The sequence below is a fragment of the Theropithecus gelada genome, chromosome 20 (genome assembly GCF_003255815.1).
Source record: "Theropithecus gelada isolate Dixy chromosome 20, Tgel_1.0, whole genome shotgun sequence".
Lineage (NCBI taxonomy): Eukaryota > Metazoa > Chordata > Mammalia > Primates > Cercopithecidae > Theropithecus > Theropithecus gelada.
The window spans coordinates 30,540,305-30,564,188 of record NC_037688.1 but is presented as its reverse complement, the minus strand read 5'-3'; the positions used below and the strand labels follow the sequence as shown (position 1 = coordinate 30,564,188).

The 23,884-nt window shown below is 42.4% G+C and overlaps 1 protein-coding gene and 1 long non-coding RNA gene across 3 annotated transcripts; one reads left to right on the top strand and one right to left on the bottom strand.

Annotated features, from left to right (window-relative positions):
* Window positions 1–2,060: 2,060 nt before the first annotated feature.
* LOC112614255 lies at window positions 2,061–9,264 on the top strand. Of its 2 annotated transcripts, none has more exons than XR_003117061.1 (3): window positions 2,061–2,163; window positions 2,985–3,132; window positions 8,853–9,264. It is a non-coding gene; the product is annotated as an uncharacterized LOC112614255 (long non-coding RNA). The 2 variants fall into 2 exon arrangements; XR_003117060.1 differs by lacking the exon at window positions 2,061–2,163 and adding an exon at window positions 2,723–2,852.
* Window positions 4,335–13,877, bottom strand: TAT (tyrosine aminotransferase). The gene is made up of 12 exons (XM_025370613.1): window positions 13,797–13,877; window positions 12,962–13,208; window positions 12,702–12,806; window positions 10,364–10,431; window positions 9,356–9,514; window positions 9,012–9,150; window positions 8,448–8,500; window positions 7,520–7,672; window positions 7,107–7,235; window positions 6,698–6,781; window positions 5,558–5,656; window positions 4,335–5,133 (listed from the first exon to the last, which is right to left on the bottom strand). The coding sequence occupies exons 2-12, from the start codon at window positions 13,194–13,196 to the stop codon at window positions 4,993–4,995; spliced, it is 1,365 nt and encodes a 454-aa protein (XP_025226398.1). The 5' UTR covers window positions 13,197–13,208; window positions 13,797–13,877; the 3' UTR covers window positions 4,335–4,992.
* Between the last annotated feature and the right edge of the window lie 10,007 nt (window positions 13,878–23,884).

The window sequence follows — 23,884 nt, the reverse complement described above, 5'->3', positions numbered from 1 at the left end:
CTGGAGTGCAGTGACACAATCTCAGCTCACTACAGCCTCTCCCTACCGGGTTCAAGCAATTCTCCTGCCTCAGCCTCCCGAGTAGCTGGGACTACAAGCATGTGCCACCACGCCTGGCTAATTTTTGTATTTTTAGTAGAGATGGGGTTTTGCCATGTTGGCCAGGCTGGTCTTGAACTCCTGACCTCTGGTGATCCACCCACCTCGGCCTCCCAAAGTGTTGGGATTATAGGCGTGAGCCACATGCCTGGCTGATATAAGCTTTTCATAGATGGCCTTTATTATTATCTTGAGGTAGATTCCTTCTGTTTCTAGTTTGTTGAGTGTTTCCATCATGAAAATGTGTCAAATCTTGTCAACTAACTTTTCTACATCAGTTGAGATGATCATGTGGTTTTTGTCCTTTATTCTGTTAATGTGGCATATTATATTGATTGATTCTTATATGTTGCACCTCAGTAATAAATTCCACTTGGTGATGGTGTACAATGCTTGTAACGTACTGTTGAATTTGGTTTGCTAGTACCATGCTAATCTTCTCTGTATTGCTCCAATTTTAGCAGATGCACTGCCAAAGGGAACACTCCCACAGCTTTACTTTTTAAATATGGTATAATGTAAACATACATTAAATTTAGGCTATCAAATGAGTTAACGACCAAGAATTCTTTTCTACATTTGAAACACACAAAAATTAAGACACAGATGTGCTATTGTCTGTTTATTGTTTTCTTTGAGGAATTGGGCATCACCTCCTATACTTCAACCTTAATGTTAGCAAATGACTGACTGACTCTTTGGAAGGTGCTATGAAACAATTTGGCCTATAGAGAGCATCTGTATTTGCCGGTTCTATAATATTATATGAAACTTGTTTGTAAATAAACCTAAATTGTTTAAAATAAATAAGGATACAAATAATACGTACTGAGAATTCAGTTCTTTTCCAACATACGCAATAATTCAGACTTTAGGGTATGTAAAATACAACACCTCATGCAGAGTAATATGCAGAATATGCGGAGTAACAAAAATTCTCTCCTTGACCAAACTCTAGCCAGTCTCCTCAGCCATTTGTGGACTAGGCCTCAACAGACTTGAACAAAACTCTAACACAGTCTCTAACAGTTCAAGGTAGCATCTCTAGGATGACTCCAGCCCCGCTTTAAAGGGCCTGCCTGAAAAAACTCAGGCTGCCAAAGGAATTTATTGTTCCAGCCTACACCTTAAGATATGGTCCCTGTTTCCCAGCTTCTGTGGGAGGATAACAGCCTAACTTCCAGAAACACCATTTAACAAACCCAGATGGGTTTCACGCGTACTAACCCGCACTTCGCACTTTTTGTAATGTTTCACTTCCCTCACTCTTCTGAGCGCCCCCTCATTCCTCTCCCCTTCCCTATTCCCCCACTTTTCCTTTAAAGTCTGAGTAACATTTGTACATATGAAAGTTAAGTTCAGTTCGTGCTGGACTCTTCCCTATTCCATTAGTATATTACTGGTTAAAACCTGTCCTAACCACTTCACTGTCCTGCTTTGTCTTTGACAAGAGTACGGGGGTGGATTTATTTTTCTGGCTGAGTAGAGATCCTAATGTCAGGCACTGCGGACGGTGAGGGCTACGATTCTTTGGAGAAAAGTTCCAGGGGTCTATACCATTAAAAACTAACACCAGCTAAAAGGATTTTCTGCTCTGCGTCACCACTCATGGAAGTTGCTGGTTCTGATCTAGAGCTGGGAGAGGTTAACAGGTGATTACAAAGCCGAGGACGTTTCGTCAACTTCCTGGAACAATTCCACCAGTCAAAGCCCAAACCGGGGGCAAAGGAGGAAAAGAAACTCGAAGCAGGGTGTGACCAGGGTAGACAGGCTGAAAAAGGGAACAAAATGTAACATCCTAAGAGAAAGTAGGGGCGGAATAAAGGTACTAACCTTCGCCCGCAGCTCAAATTCTACGCCGGCGCCCGGAGCAGTGCCCTGTTGCCTAGCGACGGCGCATGCACACTGAGCAGCGCGAGCCTCTAAACACGCTTCCGCGCCTGCGCAGCCGCAGGTCGCCTGGATGCTGATGTCGGCCGGGGGCTTCTGTGAGGCGCTTGGTATCACTCCGTGTTGATACTCTCCAGTTACCCTGTAGGCGAGTCTCGGTCACAGAAAGAAAAGGTGAATTCGCAGCTGAGAGCCCTCCTCTCCGACCTTTTTTTTTTTTTTTTTTTTTGAGACGGAGTCCCTCTCTGTCACCCAGGCTGGAGTGCAGTGGCGCGATCTCGGTTCACTCAGATCTGCCTCCCGTGTTCAAGCGATTCTCCTGCCTCAGCCTTCTAAGTGATCAGCCCGCCTCGGCCTCTCAAAGTGCTGGGATTACGGGCATGAGCCACCGCGCCCGGCCGTCTCCGATCTTACACGCATTCTTCGTGTTATCTGAAGACACTCTGACGCCACCACCCAAAGCAACTGGCAGTTGACTCTCGGGAATTTTAAGCTTGTGTGGGAAGCAGCCGCCGCCCGGTAGTTCCTTTTTTATCTAGAGACACCCGGGACGTGGGGGACACCCCAGCAATGCCATCCCTCCTTTGACCTCCATAGCGTGCAGAATTACAAAGTTCAGTAATAGTTGATTTGAAAAAAGGAAAAGTGCGTACACACACACACACACACACTTACATAGGCACAGGATAATCGCAAAGTATAACCAGCAACTGATAACTGATTTCCTCAGGGGAGAAGAAAGTGGATGACTGAAGGACAGGAATGAGAAAGGACAGTTGCGTTTGTTTGTATCGTTTGAAATTGCCCAGTGTGCATGTGTTCTTTTTAAATGTTTGAAGAGCCATTGGCTCCCTTATCAAATTGTACATACCAAGGAAACTCAGGAATTTAAGAAGTCTCAGTAGAATTCTGTAATGCTGGGTAGAAGTTTCTGTACGTGTGAAGCTAAAACGTCTTTTGTAAATCACGGATTCTTCCTGTTTATTTCTGGTTAGAGATCTTTGGGAGCTTGGATGGAGGAACAGGAAAAGAGGAGCCTGGCTTTTTTGGAAAATTGGCAGCGGTGACATACGGGAAACTGAAATCTTTATCTCATCTCATCCTTTGTATATTCATTTTGGATTTGCTGAAGAAAATTAAAAGGTGAATTTTGCTGTGAGCTCAGTGAACTCAAACTTCAATTGAAAGGGAACATATGCTGTTTATTTTTGTGAAGGACATTAATTGGCAGGGTTGAGACCTGAAGTTCCTCTTTTAGATAAGGAAAATTTCCCTTGGTGAGAAATCTCTAGACTGGTTGTGATAGATTCCTAACCCCCAACCTTGAAAGGTAACTTAAGGCTCCCTACTCTAAGGGAAGGACTGAGGAAAATAATTAAACAGGCAACTGTGCCTACAAAGATTTGCAAAAAAAAAAAAAAATAGGACACTTCTCATTCGTGGGGTCAAGCCAGAGGCATCAACTTTGTGACCTAGTGAGTGGTTAGTGGATCTAGGCAAGGGTAGTAACTTGGGACCAGAGATTAGGGATCCAAAAAGTTGAAAATTAAAGACAAAGGCCAGAGGTTATAACTTACTGCTTCTTAGTTTGCCTTGTTTGGAAGTAGGAAGCCAGAAGTTAAGCTCCCAAATAAAATGTTTTAGGAATTGTGTTTCTTAACTCCAAAAGCCAGTACATTTACGAAGAAGTAAATGAAACCTCATAGGTAATGAAACAATGAGACGGAGCAATGCCTGGGATTAGAAATTCCCAAACAGAGGAGAAAAAAACACATCACAGAAGAGTCATACTTAGTAAAGTTTATTAAAAAAAAAAAAAAAAAGAAAAACAATAATTTATGCCCTCGGCAAAATAAAAGATCTCCTCAATATAAATGTTTCTTAGAAAATGTATGAAAAGATAATATAATATATATTAATAAATCAATATTAACATTACAGCAAAAGTAATAATCATATAACAATGACAAGTGAAGATATTTCTCGCCCTTACACAGTAGTATTTCTGGAAGGTCTCTGATGCCTGCTTGCTCTAGTACAGATGTGCTGTCACTTTAAGAAAGCCTGATGCCGCTAGGCGTGGTGGCTCTTGCCTGTAATCCTAGCACTTTGGGAGACCCAGGCGGGCAGATTGCCTGAGGTCAGGAGTTTGAGACCAGCCTGGCTAACATGGTAAAACCTTGTCTCTACTAAAAATACAAAAATTAGCTGGGCATGGTGGCACACGCCTGTAGTCCCAGCAACTCGGGAGGTTGAGGCAGGAGAATTGCTTGAACCGGGAGGCGGAGCTTGCAGTGAGCAGAGATCGCACCACTGCACTCCAGCCTGGGTGACAGAGCAAGACTCTGTCTCCAAAAAAAGAAAAAAAAGAAAGCCTGATGCACACAAATCTAAATTTAGGAAGTCAATCAATTAAAGGATATTCATTTGCATCAAAATTCTTTACTCCCCCCAAAAATCAATAAAAAGTTAAAATAGCAACGTTTCCTAATGTGTTTAAAATGTAATTAACCAAATACATGTGTCCCCAACTTCTTTCCAGTTGTAATTCTATTGCATAAAGTGAGGTATACCTGAAGTGAGGCAATAAGAGCGTTGACCTTCAGACCTGCCTGGAGAGAGTATGTTCTTTCTTAGAGTCTGAGGAAATGGTTGGGGGCATAAGTTCTCTCAATATTTTTCTTTTCCCTCATCCTGAGCTCTTATTTTCTTGTCTCAACTGCTTTCTGGTAAACTTTGTTCACCTGGTACTTTCAAGAAAAAAAGGAGGAAATCTTACAACAGGGAAGCAGATTAATGAATTAGTGAGTCACTCCAGCAGCGCAGAGCAAGGGAGAATCTGGGATGTGATCGTACTTGGGGAAAAGCAGGAACAATCTTAAACTCTTGACATGGTGCATCTGAGGCCCCTCTCCAGTAGGGCCACCTGAGTCCCTGAGGAGCCGCAAGGCCTAGTCCAGCCCTCCCCAGATAGGACACATCCTCAGGAGAATGGATGCAGGCCTATTTATCACACTCCTCCTGGCTGCCTTCAGCACAGTGGTAGTGCTGCTCACAGAACTCCTGGATCCGGCTGCACGCCTCCAGCATCATCACCTTGGGGACTGTGATGACCACTCGGATGAAATTCGGGTACTCAAAGCACTGCTAAAAGAAAAGCCTGTTACTTTCAGAGCAATTGAGTCTGGTACTGGATGACCCTAAAATGGTCAGGACCCTGATCCACAAGAAGTGGTACCATTTCATCAGGGCCATCAGTTCATTCAGTTCCCATCACTGGAATGCTAAGTCAGCAACTGAGTTCTTTCATCTTAAAAGGACTTGTGGGACAGGCTCGATTTCCTCTCACCTAGAACGTTTGTTTACAACTTTTCTTCCCAATATAGATGGAATTATGACCGGGGGGAGAAGCAAATTTTAAATAGGCTCCATGAGACACATCAGTTTGAATCTTTTCAAATGAGAAGATATTTTGTTGGAGGAGAAAAGATCAGACTAAAAACCAGCTCAGAGCTTGCTCCTGGGGCTCTAGAAACTGTTGAGAATGTTGAGAGACACAAGCACCCACCGTTGCTGGGAGGCAGTGGACAGACTGCTCAGCAACTAACCGCTCCGTGAACTCCACATCGTTCTCAAATTCTGGGAAATGTTCCATCTCAATTCCAACCTATACCAACAGGAGGGAGAGGCCAACTTATCAGAAGGAGGGAGAACAGGCCAATTTCCTATGCCAGAAATTAAGATAGGGGCTACTTTAAAAGATGTCTTGGAACTGTACTACTGATCCCTGCTAAATAAGAGGGCTAATACTTACGGAATTTTTCTCAGGGAAGAGAGGATGTATTTTTATTAATAATTTATTAAAGAGTTCCTTCCCAGACACTGATAAATAAAAGCTGGAAATAGAATGCTAGTATGTCTCAAAAGAGACACTATTGGCATTAGGGCCAAGCAATTCTTTATGGCATGAGACTAGCCCACCCATTGCAGGATATTTAACATCCCTGACCCACAAAATGGCAGCCCTAGTCATTCTGTAAACAAACAAAATTCCCGTGTATTCCCAGATACCCTTAGGGAACCAGTATCACTCCCAGTTGAGAATTACAATGGTATAAAAAGCCTCTTTTTTGTGTCTTAAATCTTCCCTGTATCTACATATATAAAATGATTCTCTGTACTGAAGAAATAAATCTTTTTTTTTCCTCATCTTTTCAGATGGGGTCTCACTCTGTCTCCCAGACTGGAGTGCAGTGGCACGATCAGGGCTCACTACAGCCTCGACCTCCCATGCTCAAGTGGTTCTTCCATCTCAAGCCTCCTGAGGAGCTGGGACTACAGCAGTGTGCCACCATGCCCAGCTAATGTTTTTTATTTCTTGTAGAGACAACAGGGTTTCACCATGCTGCCCAGGCTGGTCTCTAACTCCTGTGCTCAAGTGATCCGTCCACCTTGGCATCCCAAAGTGCTGGGATTGCAGGCGTGAGCCACCATGCCCTGCCTAATTCAGTCATTTAAAGAGTTTTATGAGAACTGATAGAGGCTAAATTACCTCAGTGGGACAATTCAGAATAAGACAACTCCTAAACTGCCTGGCCCAGGAGGCTGGCTGGTTGTCTTTGTACCCTGCGTAGTGGCAATTCTGCTGAATGACTGCACTTTGCCTTACAACATGCATAGATCTAGGGCCTGCCACCCACATACTCACCATGAGGTACATGGCCCCAGAAGGGCGGACTGGCCGGAGTCCAGGGATGGCAGCCAATGCCCCATAACAGAGATCAGCACTGGACTACAGAGGAGGCAAGGAGAAATCAAGGCTCAAAATTTAAGTAAAAGACAAATCATTAAAAACAGACCCCTCGTTGAAGACTGAGAATGTAGGTGTGATGTTCTGGCATAAGGAGTGAAAAAGAAAAAGCTCTATCACTTGAAGCTTTTCACCAGGGGCAGAGAGAACGGCCGGAAGTGAGAAACATGTGGGTAGATGCTTACACCGATGCCATCTCCTAATATTGGAGCGTGGCTCCAGAAAGGAGAACCAATTATTCCTAATTCCACAGGTGGCATTCTCTGACTCCCAAACTCCCAAAGTGGAGGGCAGGAGCTGCCCTTACCTTGAGGAAGCTCAGAGTGTTGTGGTAAAACTCTTCCGGGGTGCGACGTAGGATGCTTTTCAGAGCTCCCTGGACAATGGTACAGGGTCCCAAGATGCGCTGACTCAGCTTTGCCAGCCCATCTCGGATCTAAAAGACAGACACAAAAAACATGTTGTTTAGCTTTTCTTAAGCATCTCTGTCTTAGGATTTCTTGTTCTGACCTTTCTATCAGATTTTTAATATTGGGAAGTGATGGTGTCTAGTGGCGTTCTTAGATCAGACCGTCTGGGTTCATAGCGCAGCTCTGCCACACACCTGCTGTGTGACTGACAAGGAGAAAAAAAAGAAGAAAGCCTCCCTTGTCTCCACTGTGCTCACGAAGTAAATAGATACCCTAAATTACACATACTCTTTCACCATATTGTTCTTACCTCATTGCCAAAAATGTCTCTTCGGTCATGAATGAGGATCCAGCCCATCCTCCAGCCAGGAACCAGCCAGCGCTTGGCCAGCCCTCCACAGGACAGGACGGGGACATCGGTGCTGAGGGTGGCCAGTGGTTCATATTTGCAATCCGAAAACACCTGAGAAGAAGTACTTGTTGTAGTTGTTTTCTTGTCTACTTCTCACTGCAATCCCAGATCCCATGCCTCCCACCCATTTTCTTCTATCACTAGGGACAGGTCCTTGGATTAATGGGATCATCCCTACCCTGAAGCATGATTGGGATTGCAAGAGGCTTCAAAGGGGACTACACAAAGACATTTAATTTGGTATCTGGACTGGATTAGAGGAAGCCTAAAATAAGGAAACTGAACCTAGCCCAGTAATATTTACAACTCCATGAAGCTGACTCTATGAAATTCCTGTCTATAGGAGTTAGAGATTTAAAATATGAGTCCACAATCTCTTATCTGAAATTCCTGGGGCCAGGTATGTTTCATAATCCAGAATGGTTTGGGCTTTAGAAAGGCCACGTAGCACATTTACCGTATGTTATGTAACACTCCCAGAGCTGTCTAGGATAGTAGCCTGAATCAAGAATATTGACATTTCTGCCAATTTCCCCACACTCTTAACAAATATATAGATCCATAAGTGGGAAAAATAAAAATTTACAAATATCAGGTCAAATCAGGTTTTGCAACCAAATGAATTCCAAGAATGTTTGGATTTCCAAAGTTCTTTGGGTTTCGGAAAACTGGCTAAGGAGTTGTGGGTGTGTATATTTGTTAAAAGTGCAGGGATACCGATTTGCTGTAATGAAACAATTAGGAGTTACTTCCGATTATTCCACTTCTAAAGTTTTCATAAAATAATTTGAGATTATTGTAGTGATATATCCTGATCAAGACTCACCATGTCTCCATAGATCTCATCAGCTAAGATGGGGACACACTGCCGTGCAGCCACTAAAAATAAAAGAAACATGCTGAAATCAGTTTTAATGTGAATTGCTTTATCATGTAATAGTCACATAATATCATGTAATTTCCCTATCCCATAATATTAAGAAGTTACCATTCTTAAAGAGGAAGACAAAAAGCACAAAGTGTGCTTTGCATTTGACGTCTGTGTGTTTTGTCTTCCTATTTAAGAACTGTAAATTCTTAATATACTCTTCCAGAGTGCAGAGCCTGAATTCGCCATTTAAGTAACTAGATATTTCAGACCCTATCTTCAACATGATGGGAGTGATGAAGAGGCAAGTATTATTTATTTTTCTCCTGGGAGTGATAAACAGACAAGTATTTCTTCATTTAGGCAAGCCCTACCACTCCTATCGCACAGTATTGATAAGGGACATCAGTGGAGCTCCCCACCTCCACCCCAGGCTTGGAACTTGACTGGTTTTTGTCATTTCACACAACAGCTGAAGGATTCTGTCCCCACCTCGTCCTCTGTGAAGTCTGCTGGACATACCTGCCAGAATCTTCTGAAGATGACGTTTGCTGAACACTGACCCACAGGGGTTTGATGGATTATTGACAATGAGACAAGCTGTCTTTTCATCAATCAGAGATTCCAGTTGTTTCAGGTCAATTTCCCAAGACTTCTCTGGCTGAAGAGAAAGAAAGAATGAGACTAAGATGATTCGGAAACATTTAGGGGGAATCCTCACTTATCTCAAGGGTCCCATGTAAGCAATAAAGTCTGCCTCTGGCTTCAACCACCACTTTGAGACCTTCCTCTACTGAAGTAATGGTTATATATTTTTTACAGGGTAGTAACTGAGCATTTGAGTCTAAGATTAAAAAGTCATTTACCAACAAATTGTAGAGTTTGACCTCAATTCCCATAGATTCAGCCAGAGTCCTGTAGAGAGAGAAACCAGGTCTTGGAACCAGGATGTTTTGCCCTGGGTTGGCCAACACAGCTAGACACATTTCAATAGCTTGACTGCAGCCACTTGTCAGAATGACATCCTGTGAAGCAAATAAAAGGTTAATTTCATTAGGGATTCCAACAGCAACAGGAGAAAAGAAGTTGTCAGGTGGGTGAATTGGGAGCAATTGTGAACTTCCTTTAACAAGTTGTAAGTAGTAGGAAATGTACTAAGCCAAAACCAAAAGAAATTTATATATGTTGATAACTATTGTTGAAATGTTGGCCACTTAAACAAATCACTTTAAAAAGGACAGGTTGGCTGTGACTCAGCAGACTTCCATGAGAGAGCATGCTGGCCTTGGACCTTTTTCGCCTGGTTATTTATTTACTTTTGGCCAGAGATTTGAAGTCTGGCTCTTGTCTGACATACAGGGACAGACACATATTATGTTAGAAAATGCTGACCCCACACAGTAGACCATAGAGGGAAGGACATCATTTAAACTTGGCACTGCCATCAATTCAGTATGTCCTGGTACTTCTATCTTTCTCTCTAAATGACCTTACAGTAAATGAGAAAAGCTACAATTTTTTTTTTAAAGATCCTATTGGTAAAATTTTTTAAAATAATTTTTTGGTGTTTATGAGTTATTCTCAAATGATCTTTTACAGACAATCAAATATAGGTGCTCTCTGGATCCTTTCAGCCTCCTTGAGACAGACACCACATTAAGTTGTATGGGATGGTCATTCTCACACTGTAATGACATTAACTGTAATCACTGATTAGTGACCCCAACTCTATGAGAAGTCTTCAAATTGCTAAAGGGAAATTATTCTCAGCTTTTCCCCTCTGACACCTGTACTTCTTGTGGAACAGAAACTAGGAAAAGAGGGGATAGTTTATCCTAAATTGCTTCAGAGCTGGTGTTTTGTATAAGGCTCACCTTAGCTTCTAGGGGTGCCTCGGGACAGTGGTAATAAGAAGCAATCTCCTCCCGACTAGACAGGAAGCCTGAAAGAAAAGAGTGGAAAGTGGAGCTTTTTTGGTTTTTAGAGACTGTGTCTCACTCTGTCACCCAGGCTTGGAGTGCAGTGGCACAGCCATAGCTCACTGCAGCCTCAAATTCCTGGGCTCAAGGGATCCTCCCACCTCAGCCTCCTGAGTAGCTGGGACTATAGTTGTGCACCCTCACACTCAACTAATTTTTGATTTTTTTTTTTTTTTTTTTTTTTTTTTTTGGTAGAGACAGAATCTCCCTCTGTTGCCCGGCTGATTTCAAACTCCTGGGCTCAGGGGCTTCTCCCACCTCAGCCTCCTGAAAGTGCTGGGATTACAGGGGTGAGCCACTGTGCCTGGCCAGAAGAGGAAGCTTTCATCCCTGAACCGACAGCTATGCCCTGGAGGTCCAGCATGGGCTTCAGGCTGCCTCTGCCCCTGCTCATAGGGCATTCTATTTAGTTCAGCTCTCACCCACTGTGGATAAAGGAGATTCACTTCACATTTTATGTTTCACAATTTTAGTATAAGCACAAATTTATAAATGATAACAAGGAAGAGCTCCCCAAATACTCTGTACCATCTTATTTCTGTGATTATGTTTTATTCTGTGTAAAATAAGGATTTCTATTATTCCTAAATCTTTTTTACGGACTGTATTTTTTAAGAAGTTGTAATCACTGGGTGCGGTGGCTCGTGCCTGTAATCCCAGCACTTTGGGAGGCCGAGGTGGGTGGATCACCTGAGGCCAGGAGATTGAGACCAGTCTGACCAACATGGAGAAACCCCATCTCTACTAAAATTACAAACATTAGCTGGGCATGGTGGTGCGTGCCTGTAATCCGAGCTACTCAGGAGGCTGAGGCAGGAGAATCGCTTGAACCCAGGAGGCGGAGGCTGCAGTGAGCCGAGATCGCGCTACTGCACTCCGCCTGGGCAACAAGAGCAAAAAAAAAAAAAAAAAAGAAGTTGTAATCAATGCATTCAATTCATGTGGTCCATTTTAAGTTTTTTATGTTACGTAATATTCCTATCAGTATTTTGTACAAATTTTTATTTCAAATTATTTTTGTACAATATTTCCAAATGTTGGCTTACAAGCTTGAAGTATCAGCAGTTTCATGCCCATCCTAATATTTTGCAAAATTTATATTCAAAAAGATAAGTTAGCAAGGCTAGAGGCACTATTTCATAATGTTTACTAATTTAATAGGTACAGATGTATCTCTCAAAATTATACAAATCAGCACTTCCTTAATTACTAATGAGGAAGAACACGTTTTTAGATATATATTAACACCTGTATCTCCTTTGAAATGAAATATTCAGAACCTTTGAATATTTGTCAAATGGAGCTCTGGTTTTGGTTTTTCAGGTTAAACCAGTTTCCTAATACTTTGGATATTAAAGTCATTAGAAACTTTTCTTGTAACTTAACTTTTGGTCTTGATTTTGTTTTTATTCTTATTGCATGAAACTTTATATAATGTAAGTAATCAACCAAAAAACCACGAAGTCCCTGATATAACTCTTTAAAGTGTTTTTAAAATTTGATTTTATCATGAAACTGGAGTTTTATTCTGCATTAAGAATGTGTTTCTATGTACACATAAGGAAAAAAAATGTTCAACATTGAAAGTCAAGGAAGCATGTACTTTACCAAAATATTCAGGGTAGAAATTTTTAATAGATGGAGAGAAGTAAACCTAAAAAGGAGTAATTTCAATCTATCAGAAACAACCTTCTATCCTTCAGTTTGAGAGCCCATTTTTTGTTGTTCTTGGGTGTTTGTTTATTTGTTTGTTTAACCTCTTTAGTCTTAAACAGTAACAATTGCATTTCAGTGTGCTCAGGACCATAATGAAAATAGGCTTTCAATACACAGAGAAGCAGAAATGAAGCAAAGGAGCTATGTACACAGGGCAATAAGTAAATCCATTTAGGACCTAGAAGCTCAGCAAACACGAAGCTCCTGCCAGACTCAAGGCCTTCAAATTAGAATTAGTAATGATAGGACAGGCACTTTACTTGACAAATAAGTATGTTTGGGAGCCTAGAGGGGAAGTGCCCATGTGCTAAAGAAAGCCAGGAAAGAAGTTGGACCTTGATGCCTTGTATTTAAGCATTCCAAGACCCCTTTCCCAAATCCAAAGGGCCATGTAATCTTAGCCTCTCCTTAGGAATTATGCATTAGGAAGTGAAGAGAATTACTAGACATTTGGTCCTATTATTATAGCACTAAAGATTTGACAGCCACCAGGTATGGAGTGTCAGGAGGGGCTTACCGATGGATGGGGCATAGCCATTATATTTGCCTGAGTCCAGGGCATCTTTCATTGCCTGGGTAACTTCAGGGTCTGTAGGCAGGTTTCCAAACACAGTAGGGTCCCCTTTTTATGGGAGGAAAAAACAAAAGGAGCCAAGAGGTTATTCTCCCATGTTCAGTACTTAGACTCACCCCCAACTCCCATCTTCTCCAACCAGCCTGTGAACATGAGAGTAGAGGGGGACAATGACAGCCCCTCAGTAGTGTCCCCCAACTCACCAATGGACAGAGAAATCATGGTTTTGTTTGGATTTGGTTTCACCTTCATGTTGTCCACAATGGCTCGGATGGGGTTGAAAGTTTTGTTGGCCATGTCTGAAGGCCTCACGGACCACCTGGTATTCCTGCCTTTCATTTTTCCCGGCACAGAGCTTCTCCCACCAACGTTGACATGCACATCCAGAATTGAGGGGAGGTTGCCTTTGCTGCTCATCTGAATCACGTATGGGTCCATCACTAGCGAAGCCTGCGAGGGGAAAGAAGGTCCCTGTGATGTTGAAAACATAGCACTGGGAGAGAGAGGAGCTACATTTGGACCTAAACATTGGAGTGACTTCACTAAAAGTGTCTTTCCAAACTCTCTCTCTCTTTTTTTTTTTTTTCTACTTTCTCTCATAAAGTAGCTTTACTATGAATGAGGGGAGTTTTAAGACTTTTTACTGAGATGGAAAATAAAGCAAGAACCCATCATACTTAAGTAGGATTTGCTACATGCATCTGCAATTCCTGTCAAAGCTTAGCCATGCTCTATGAGAAACCAAGAAGGAATAACATGAAAATTGTTCATCAATCAAAGAATAGGTGCTCCCTCCTTTCCATGCGAGCCTATCCAAGAAAATCTACCTAATGCTTCTTGTTATCTACAGAGAACCAGGAAGAACCACTCCATCTTGTTAGAAGTTCCATGTAAATATCATTGTTAGTAAAAGTAAAACCTTATCCCATAAGGATCCTACAGCCCTAGTTGGAAAAAGAAATCAATACACCAAAAAGAAAAAAGTGAACAGCCCAATCAGTCACCACTGCCTGATCAGCTTGGGCTTGAGATTTTTACCTTCCAAGTAAAGGAGAAAGCAGCCTCCAAGAAGCGAACCCTGAAAGCTCCCTTAGCTCTTCTTTGACAGGTTACAGTGGCAATGAACTCAGATGCAAATCCTGACTCCTGAAATAGTCTCCACAAACGGGCGTTGAGCCTGAAACTTTCATGCCATTGGTTGGGAATGAGAGCTCAGCAGCCAGCCCTCCCCTCAGCTTCTTTCCTCCTCTCCCCTCCTCATTGCCTCTTATCCCTAAGCCCACCTCTCACCCTCAAAGCAGGAATTTGTCCTCACTTCAAACATCTGGAATTCTCCTGTGTTAACTCTTTCTGGGCACTTGTTGAGATGATTTGAGTATATCTACTGTCAGAAGGTAGTTCTTATTACAGCTGATAGCTTTTATTAAATTTTTTTTATTGTTACAAAACAGCCTGTTAAAATTTTAACAGTACAGAAATATATAAAGTAAGAAGTAAGCATTCTTCCTTGCACCTGCTCCCTGTACACTTCATTCTCACTCCCAGGGGTAGAGGGTGGTAATGGTCAGGCTCTTTCTCTCCATTCAGAGATAGATACATTAGATATAGGTGCATAGATACATAATTTTATAGATTTCAAAACACAGATAGGATCGTGCTCTACACCTTGTTTGGCAACATTTTTTTTTTTCACTTCCTACATCTTGGACACCCCTCCTTGTCAATCCACAAAGTTTTGCTCCAATCAGAACAAATTGGGCACTTAAGTTCTATTCAACAAATATCTGAAAAGCACAGGGTTTCCAAGGCAGCGGAAACCTGTGCAGTTTTATCCTTGCACTGCGCGTGAATTCTTCACTTACCTCCTATGGTTATTGGAAGAATTTAAAATGTCAGGTGCCATCTACACAAAACAAATTTGCTAAGCAAAACACAAGGTCCACAGCCAAAATCTCAACATTCCTGTGAGCAGATGGAAAAGACCACGCACTGAAGGGTTAGGAGAAGGCTCAGTGGTCTCCCCAGGTTCAGATCCTATCTGTATATTTGTTGGAAGACAAAGATTTTTCACATCAGTTTGTTCTTCTCCATCCACTTTTCAGGGAGTCAAGCCTCCAGTGGGGTTGAATATAGTAGTCCCCCCTTATCCACAGGGAGCTCACTCCAAGACCTCCAGTGCATGCCTGAAATTATGGATGTCTGAAACCATGGGTAGTACTGAACCCTAGGTACGCTATGTTTTTCTTATACAGTAATGGCCGGTAACGTCTATAGCATGGATACACTAAACAAAATTATTCACGTCTTGGGCCAAGGGCATCCTTGTCATAAATGTTAGTTTACATATTTTATTATTTCCTTAAGACAGATTTCTATACATGGACTGTGTTGAAAAGAATAAGCATTTTCTCTTTTATGTTTTTAGTAAATATGATATATCCTTATATAATGAATTCAAATAGAGAGATACATGAATGAAACCTTGATCACCTTCCCTCCCTGCATTCCCATTTCATATAAAAAAACATTTCTAGTCATTTCTTGTATATCCTTCCAAATGTTTTCCATGTTTATTACAATATGTATATAGCTGATTTGGGAGTTGCTAAAAAAATAGAGACTAAAAGTGGTCTATAGTTGCACTGTCTAATATCGTAGCTACTAGTCAAAAGTGGGTGTTAAATACTTGAAATGTGGCTGGTCAGAATTAAGATGTGTTGTTGTGGCTGGGCGCAGTGGCTCACGCCTCTAATCCCAGCACTTTGGGAGGCCGAGGTGGACGAATCACGAGGTCAGGAGATAGAGACCATCCTGGCTAACACTGTGAAACCCCATCTCTGCTAAAAATACAAAAAATTAGCCGGGCATGGTGGCGGGCGCCTGTAGTCCCAGCTACTCGGGAGGCTGAGGCAGGAGAATAGCATGAACCCGGGAGGCGGAGCTTGCAGTGAGCCGAGATCATGCCACTGCACTCCAGCCTGGGCAGCAGAGCGAGACTCTGTTTCAAAAAAAAAAAAAATGATGTGTTGTTGTAAAATACACATCAGGTTTCGAAGACTTAGTATAAAAAAAGAGTATTAAATATCTCATAATAATTTTATATGATTACATGTTTAAAGAATATTTTGGGGCTGGGTGTGGTGGCTCACACCTTTGGTAATCCCAGCCCTTTAGGAGGCCAAGGCGGATGGATAGCTTGAGCTAAGGAGTTCAAGACCAGCTTGGGCAACATAGCGAAACCCCGTCTGTACAAAAAAATACAAAAACTAGCCAGGCATGGTGGAATGCACCTGTAGTCCCAGCTACTTGGGAGGCTGAGGTAGGAGGATCACCTGAGCCCAGGAGGTCAAGGCTGCAGAGAGCTGTGATCATGCCATTGTACTCCAGCCTGGGTGACAGAATGAGACCTTGCCTCAGGGGGAAAAAAAAAAAAAAAGTATATGGTATACTGAGTAAAATAAAATATAATACATTCTTAAAATTAATTTCACCTATTTATTTTTATGTCTTAAAATATTTCTATTAGGAAATTTGAAGTCACTGTGTGGCTTGCATTCTGTCTATTGGACAGGGCTGTTCTGTAGCTTGCTTTTATAAAAATCTTAATAATGTGTGAGCCAGGAGTGGTGGCTCATGCCTGTAACCCCAGCACTTTGGAGGCCAAGGCAGGCAGATCACCTGAGGTCAGGAGTTCAAGACCAACCTGGCCAACATGGCGAAACCCCATCTCTACTAAAAATACAAAAATTAGCCGGGCACAGTGGTGCACACTTGTAATCCCAGCTACTCGGGAGGCTGAGGAAGGAGAATCATTTGAACCCAGGAGGTAGAGGTTGTGGTGAGCCAAGATCGTGCCACTGCACTCCAGCCTGGGAGACAGAGTGAGACTCCGTCTCAAAAAATAAAAAATAAAAATAAGTAAATAATGCGTTGTGTGAACAGTTTTTCCATTTTCATACAGAGAGATCAACTTCATTCTTTTTAATGTCTGCATAGTGTTTACTCTCATCAGACATGGGACAGCTTCCAATATTTTTTCCTATTACAAATAAGGCCGGGCGCAGTGGCTCACGCTTGTAATCCCAGCACTTTGGGAGGCTGAGGCAGGCGGATCACGAGGTCAGGAGACCAAGACCATCCTGGCTAACACGATGAAACCCTGTCTCTACTAAAAATACAAAACATTAGCCGGGTGTGGTAGCGGGCGCCTGTAGTCCCAGCTACTCTAGTCCCAGCTACTCGGGAGGCTGAGGCAGGAGAATGGCGTGAATCCAGGGGGCGGAGCTTGCAGTGAGCTGAGATCGCACCACTGCACTCCAGCCTGGGCGACAGAGCCAGATTCCGTATCAAAAAATAAATAAATAAATAAAGGCATATCGAATGTCCTTGTACATTTATGATTGATAGAGAACTTTTATGCATATCCTATTATTTGAGGGATAGTTTCCTAGATGTGGAGTCACATTCCAAATATTGATAGACCTGCTGCCAAATTGATCAATGACGGACTATACAAAGACGAAAGACAACCTCTTGGAGTTCAGACTATCTGTCATGACAATATACTGTGCTTTAGAGATGACACAGGTACCCCACTGAGTGTTACTGTAGTGGTTCTCCAGGCGGACAGAGACTCAGAGATGTTAAAAAAATTATTCAATAACACTTGTTAAAGCATGATAAGGCAGCCTTTATTCAGGACCATTCCAATAGCTAGATGGCCCACTGCAATGGATTTTCCAGTGGGGAAGAAAGATTGGATTCAACTCCAAATATGGTGATGGCAAGTGTGGATTTATAGCCAAGGATGGAAAAAGTAAGAGGAATCATCAGGAATAAGGGGGATTCTGCTAAACTGACATAGAAGGCCAGTGTCAGTGTCGTCCTGCTGAAGACAGGTCATGGTGATCAAACATCCCCTGGGGGACAGCGAAGAATGAGGAACCCGGTCAGATATGCAGGTTGGGAAATCTTGCCATAATAACTCAGGATCTTGCAAGGAAGTGCAGATGGGCTTAGAAGAAGATCCAGAAGCCTGACAAAAGTCTGGTCAATCAGAGAATCTTTGTCAGAGGTTGAGACCATTGGTCTTTAGAAGAGTTAGATCAAGCAAGGATCAGATTTTTCTCAATGCGAGAAGGCTACTATGACTAATTTCTGTCACTCAAGGTTCAGATTTTCTTTTCTTTTTTTTTGAGAGGGAGTGTCACCCTCCTCACCCAGGCTGGAGTGCAATGGCGCTATCTCAGCTCACTGCAACCTCCACCTCCCGGATTCAAGCGATTCTCCTGCCTCAGCCTCCCGAGTAGCTGGGATTACAGGCACACACCACCACACCCAGCTAATTTTTGTATTTTTAGTAGAGATGGGGTTTCACCATATTGGCCAGGCTGGTCTTGAACTCCTGACATCAAGTGATCCTCCTGCCTCGGCCTCCCAAAGTGCTGGGATTGCAGGCGTGAGCCACCGTACCTGGCCTCAAGGTTCAGATTTTCAAGAAGACTCAGATCCAACTGCCCCTCCCACATTCACACAGCCTGTAAGATTGGTGACCTGTCTCCAACTGGACATTAGACCAGGAGACTTAGATTATTCCCTTACAGGTTGTGACCCCTGGGGTCTTCCCTTTTTATCTTGGGAGCTCAGGCATTTTGTTATATTTTATCAACTATGTCTAAATATTTTTGTAAGTGAAGATTATCTAGGTTATCCTGTCTTCAGTATAGTCAGAAAAGGAAATCTGTCTTATTCTTTCCTTAAAATGTCACTTTGTACTAAATTCCTATATCTTCTTGAATCTGTGTCTGGCATGTGCTATTCCAGAATATTGTATTCCGGAATGAACATTCTTACAGTTCATACACACAGCCACGTTGCTTTAAGAAAGGCCATTTACCTTTCTAACAGTAATTGTTTGCAAACCCTGGGAATTATTTTCTTTAAAAAAAACCTTTACCAAATTGATTGATGGAGGAAAAATGGTATCCAAGTGCTGCTGTTATTTCTGTTAACTCCGTCCCCTCTATTTTAGTGAGGGTGGTCATGTTTCAGGTTTCTTTGCTCTTGCCATTTTGTGAATTGTCTGTTCATGTCCCTCACCCGTCTGTCTACAGGGGGACTCATCTTTTTCATAGGTAGGACTTTGGCCTAGGAAGCCACTGCAAAGCAACAAGACAGCTGCTTTGAGATCACTGGCCCAGTCTCCTCTGTGTCAACCTAACTGGCTGAGACTCGGGTTTACAGATCAAAGAACAACAACCAGCACAAAATTTTGGCAGGTTGTCCTGCAAATAGTGCCACTGACGCAGAATCTGCAGGGCCAAGGGGTGTGTGATGGGGACAAGGGCTGCTGTACCAGAAGTTATCACCATGGACACACCCTCGCCTCGGATTTGGCAGCTGACAACGAAACCTAAATCAGAGGGGGAAACAGACAAGGCAAATGAGCTTTAGTCAGGCGCTCTTCTGCAGCTAATGTTTTCCCTTAGTAGAAAGCAGACAGAAGGGCCGGGCGCGGTGGCTCACGCCTGTAATCCCAGCACTTTGGGAGGCTGAGGCGGGCGGAACACAAGGTCAGGAGACTGAGACCATCCTGGCTAACACGGTGAAACCCCGTCTCTACTAAAAAAAAATAAAATAAAAAAATTAGCCGGGCGTGGTGGCGGGCTCCTGTAGTCCCACCTGGAGGCTGAGGCAGGAGAATGGTGTGAACCTGGGAGGCGGAGGTTGCAGTGAACCAAGATCACGCCACTGCACTCCAGCCTGGGCGACAGAGCGAGACTCTGTCTCAAAAAAAAAAAGCAGACAGAGAGAACATGAGAGGACCCAAGTGTACCTGGGAAGCTTTCCTGATGCCAGATAAACTTTACAGCGAAGTCAGGACCCAGTAAATTGTAGAAGCACTCGCTACTGTTGTTGTTTTTTTTTTAGACAAAGTTTCATTCTTGTTGCCCAGACTGAAGTGCAATGGCACAATCTCGGCTCACTGCAACCTCCGCCTCTCAGGTTCAAGCGTTTCTCCTGCCTCAGCCTCCCAAGTAGCTGGGATTACAGGTGCCCGCCACCATTCTCGGCTAATTTTTTGTATTTTTAGTAGAGACAGGGTTTCACCATGTTGGCCAGGTTGGTCTCGAACTCCTGACCTCAGGTGATCCACCCACCTCAGCCTCTCAAAGTGCTGGGATTACTGGCGTGAGCCACCGCACCTGGCCTTTTTTTTTTTCTTAAGTGTAAAACTGTTGTTTGCCATTTTGTATTTAAAAATTTTTAATTGTGGTAAAAAATAAATAAATAAATAAAATAAAACTTAACATTAAATTTACCATCTTAACTTTTTTAAGAGGCAGGGCCTGGCTCTGTTGCCCAGGCTGGAGTGCAGTGGTGTGATCATAGCTCACTGCAGCCTCAAACTCCTGGGCTCAAGTGATCCTCATACCCCAGCCTCCAGAGCAGCTAGGACTACAGATGCACACCACCACCCCCTGCCAATTTTTTATTTTATCATAGAGATGGGATCTCACTATGTTGTCCAGGCTGGTATTGAGCTCCTGGCCTCAAGTGATCCTCCCACGTCAGCCTTCCAAAGTACCGGGATTACAGGCATAAGCCAGTATGCCCAGCCAACTTAAACATTTTTAAATGTACAGTTTAGTTTATTCACATTGTTGCACAACAGATCTCCAGAACTCTTTCATCTTGTGAAACTGAAACTCTACACCCATTAAGCACAAATTCCCCCTTCAATTTCCCCTTAGCCCTTTACAACCACCTTTCTACTTTCTGGTAGAAAAGTATTTGTAAAATAACACCATCACCTAGAGATAACCACTGTTAACCATTTTGCCCACAATTAACATCTTGAAATTTCTACTTTTTTCTAGATATACAGTTTTTTATTCCATGGTTTTCATTTTATAATATATCGTGAACATTTTCCTAAGACTATAAAAATTTTTGTAAACTTGCTTTTCAATAGTCGCCTGAAACCCCAGGGCCCTCATTTTTACAAACCTGTTTCTCACACCCTTTCTTTTCTCCACCTATGCAGGTTGGGCATCTATCCCACACCTAGCCCTATCTGGCATCTTGAACCTGAATCAAGTCATGTAATCTTCACATCAGTCCTAGAAGTAGAGCCTGTTTCATTCCCACTTTACAAATGAAAGCTAAGTCACATTGGTAATTGGTGGCGAGTTGGAGTTCAAGCTTCATAATCTGGCTCCAGATCTCACTACATAAGGCTGCCTCTCTTTAGAGGACAAAGTAAGTTAAGAAGCATAGTCTTTTCTTCTCTAAGGAATATAAAAAGAGAAAATATGAAGACAGAGCCAACTGGGAAAGCCTTAAGAAAATAGTGAATTAACTATGTAGATTGAGCATGGACTACTCTCCGACCTTTTATTGCTCATCTTTATTAATTATTTTGTATCTTTGCACCCTGAATTATCATTAGTTATCACTCAACTGTTGGGTACAGAGAATGTACGTGTTCGACTTCCCCTAGCCAACTGTATGTTATGTGAGGAAGTGCACAGTGGAGACGTTCCTAATACTTTCAACATCCTCCTTCATGTCTGGCCCAGCACTTTACAGAAGCCGTGTTCAATACTCGTTAGCCAGTTGGCAATGAATTACAGTACATAATCCAGAGGGGGAAAAATGGTGGAAGAAGTGGTAATTGAAGAGAAACCAAAGTCTTTGCATATTTGTTGTATTTGTAGATGGTGGGGTGAAGAATTTAGGAGGGATTAAGAGACCAGGTTGGACTTTGATAATGTATAATGCCTTACATTTATACAGGGCTTTGTGGTTTGATCTCCCATTCATTACCTCAATTATCTCATGTCATTCTCTCTTTCTCATTCTCTCTCTCTCTCAAACATACACATACCCCGTAAGCTAGACAGGGAGAAGGCTGTCAGAATAGAGAGGTGAGCCTGGTTGAGCTTTCTTTTTTTTAGTGAAACTATTTATTTAAAGATTTTCACAGCCAGGTGGTGGCTGACACCTGTAATCTCAGCACTTTGGGAAGCCAAGATAGGCGGATCACCTGAGGTCAGAAATTTGAGACCAGCCTGAGCAACAACCCTGTCTCTACTAAAAATGCAAAAATTAGCTGAGCGTGGTAGCACATGCCTGTAATCCCAGCCATACTGGAGGTTGAGGCAGGAGAATCACTTCAACCTGGGAGGCAGAGGCTGCAGTGAGTTGAGATCATGCCACTGCACTTCAGCCTGGGCAATGGAGTGAAACTCTGTCTCAAAAAAAAAAAAAAAAAAAAAAAGAGAGAGAGAGAGAGATTTTCAGAAAAGCTGCAAAGATAGTAGAGTTCCCACATACCTCTCACCCAGTTTCTCCCTGTTTAAACATATTATATTTACCATGGTAAATTCTTAGTCACAACTAAGAAACAAACATTGGCCCATTAATATTAACTAAACTCCACACTTTATTCAGATCTCACTAGTTTCTCCTACTAACATCCTTTCTCTGTTCCAAGATCCCATCTGGGATATCACATTATATTTGGTGGTCATGTCTCCTTAGCCCCCTCTGGTCTGTGACAGTTTCAAGGACCTTGTTTTTCATGACCTTGGCAGTTTTGGTATAGAATATTCTTGAATTTGGGTTTGTCTGATATTTTTCTCATGGGTTCTGGAAAGACCAGTTAAGTTTTTAAAGTTACAGCCACTCATTCCACATCAGAGCTCTAAAGGTTAAAAAAAAAAAATAGAATCTTCATCTGTTTGCTGATTGAAATGCTTGCGGGCCACTTTCTCATGAAGCTTAGCAAATAACATCATCCTGTTTGTTTTGTGCTTTGCATAACCATTTAAACCATGGTCATTAACTCAGTCATTTTCATTTAGTTGGAACTTAGTGTTCCTTCACTTAGAATGGTTAAAACCTGAATCCCACTCTAGTTCTTAGCGTTCATCAAGAAAGGGTGTCATTTATACTCACAGAGGAAGCCACCAAGAAAATACACTTAGGTTCCTGGGAAATCGTTCTGCATTTTTGCCATTCTGACATTCAGAATAATCTAGAGTCCAAACCATGGTCCAACCTATCAGCCTACCTCTGGATCACTATGTCCTGTTATTTTTGTAGTAACACATTGTTGATTGTGTTTTTCTTAATTGAAGTATAATTCACATACCATAAAATTAATCCTCTTCAAGAGTATAATTCAGTGGCTTTTATTATATTCACAAAATGATACAACCATCACCACTATCCAATTTCAGAACATTGTTGTCATCCCAGAAGGAAACCCCATGCCCTATCCCATCAGCAGTTACTCCCATTTCTCTCTGTTCCAGCCCTTGGCAATCACTAATGTACCTTTCACCTCTATGGATCTGTCTATACCAGACACTTCATAAAAATGGAATCACATAATATATGGTCTTTTGTATCTGACTTCTTTCACTTAGCATAATGTCGTCAAGGATCGCCCATGTTATGGCATGTACCAGCACTTCATTCCTTTTTGTGGATGAATAATATTCCATTATTCACATAGACTATGCCACATTTTGTGTATCTGTTCACCAGCTAATGGAAATGTGGTTCATTTCCTAGTTGACTATCTGGTGTCACAGCGTGTCTTCCTTTTCAACCCCATATCTAGCCCACAAACAAAATACAGCCAAACAGTGGCAATAGCTAAAAACAAACACACAGGAACACCAAAAGATCACCTTTACAGAAACCATTGCTGATTTTTCTATCAGATGCATGCAGTAATTGATTCACTTTAGTCTCCAAAAATAACCGCAGCAACACTCCCATCCCACATGCTCTTCAGCAATGCAACCTTGCCAGGTCTCCATTGAGATGTAGAGTTTATTTCTCTACCCTTTTGAATCTGGTTCTCTCCGATTCAAGCCATATAGCCAAACAGATATATAGATATATCTGTGGCTACTTTGATCAATGGAAGTTGGGGGAGGTGGTGCTGTGACAGTTCCAGAGATAGGCTCGTTACCATGCCAACTTCTGCTTCCTGCTCTTGGCACCCTGAGCATCCATGTAAGAAATCTAGTTTTCTCTGCTGGTGAGAGAGAACACAGAGAGAAGCAGTGAAGTACCAGACAGGTAAGTGAGGAAGCTACCTTGGATGC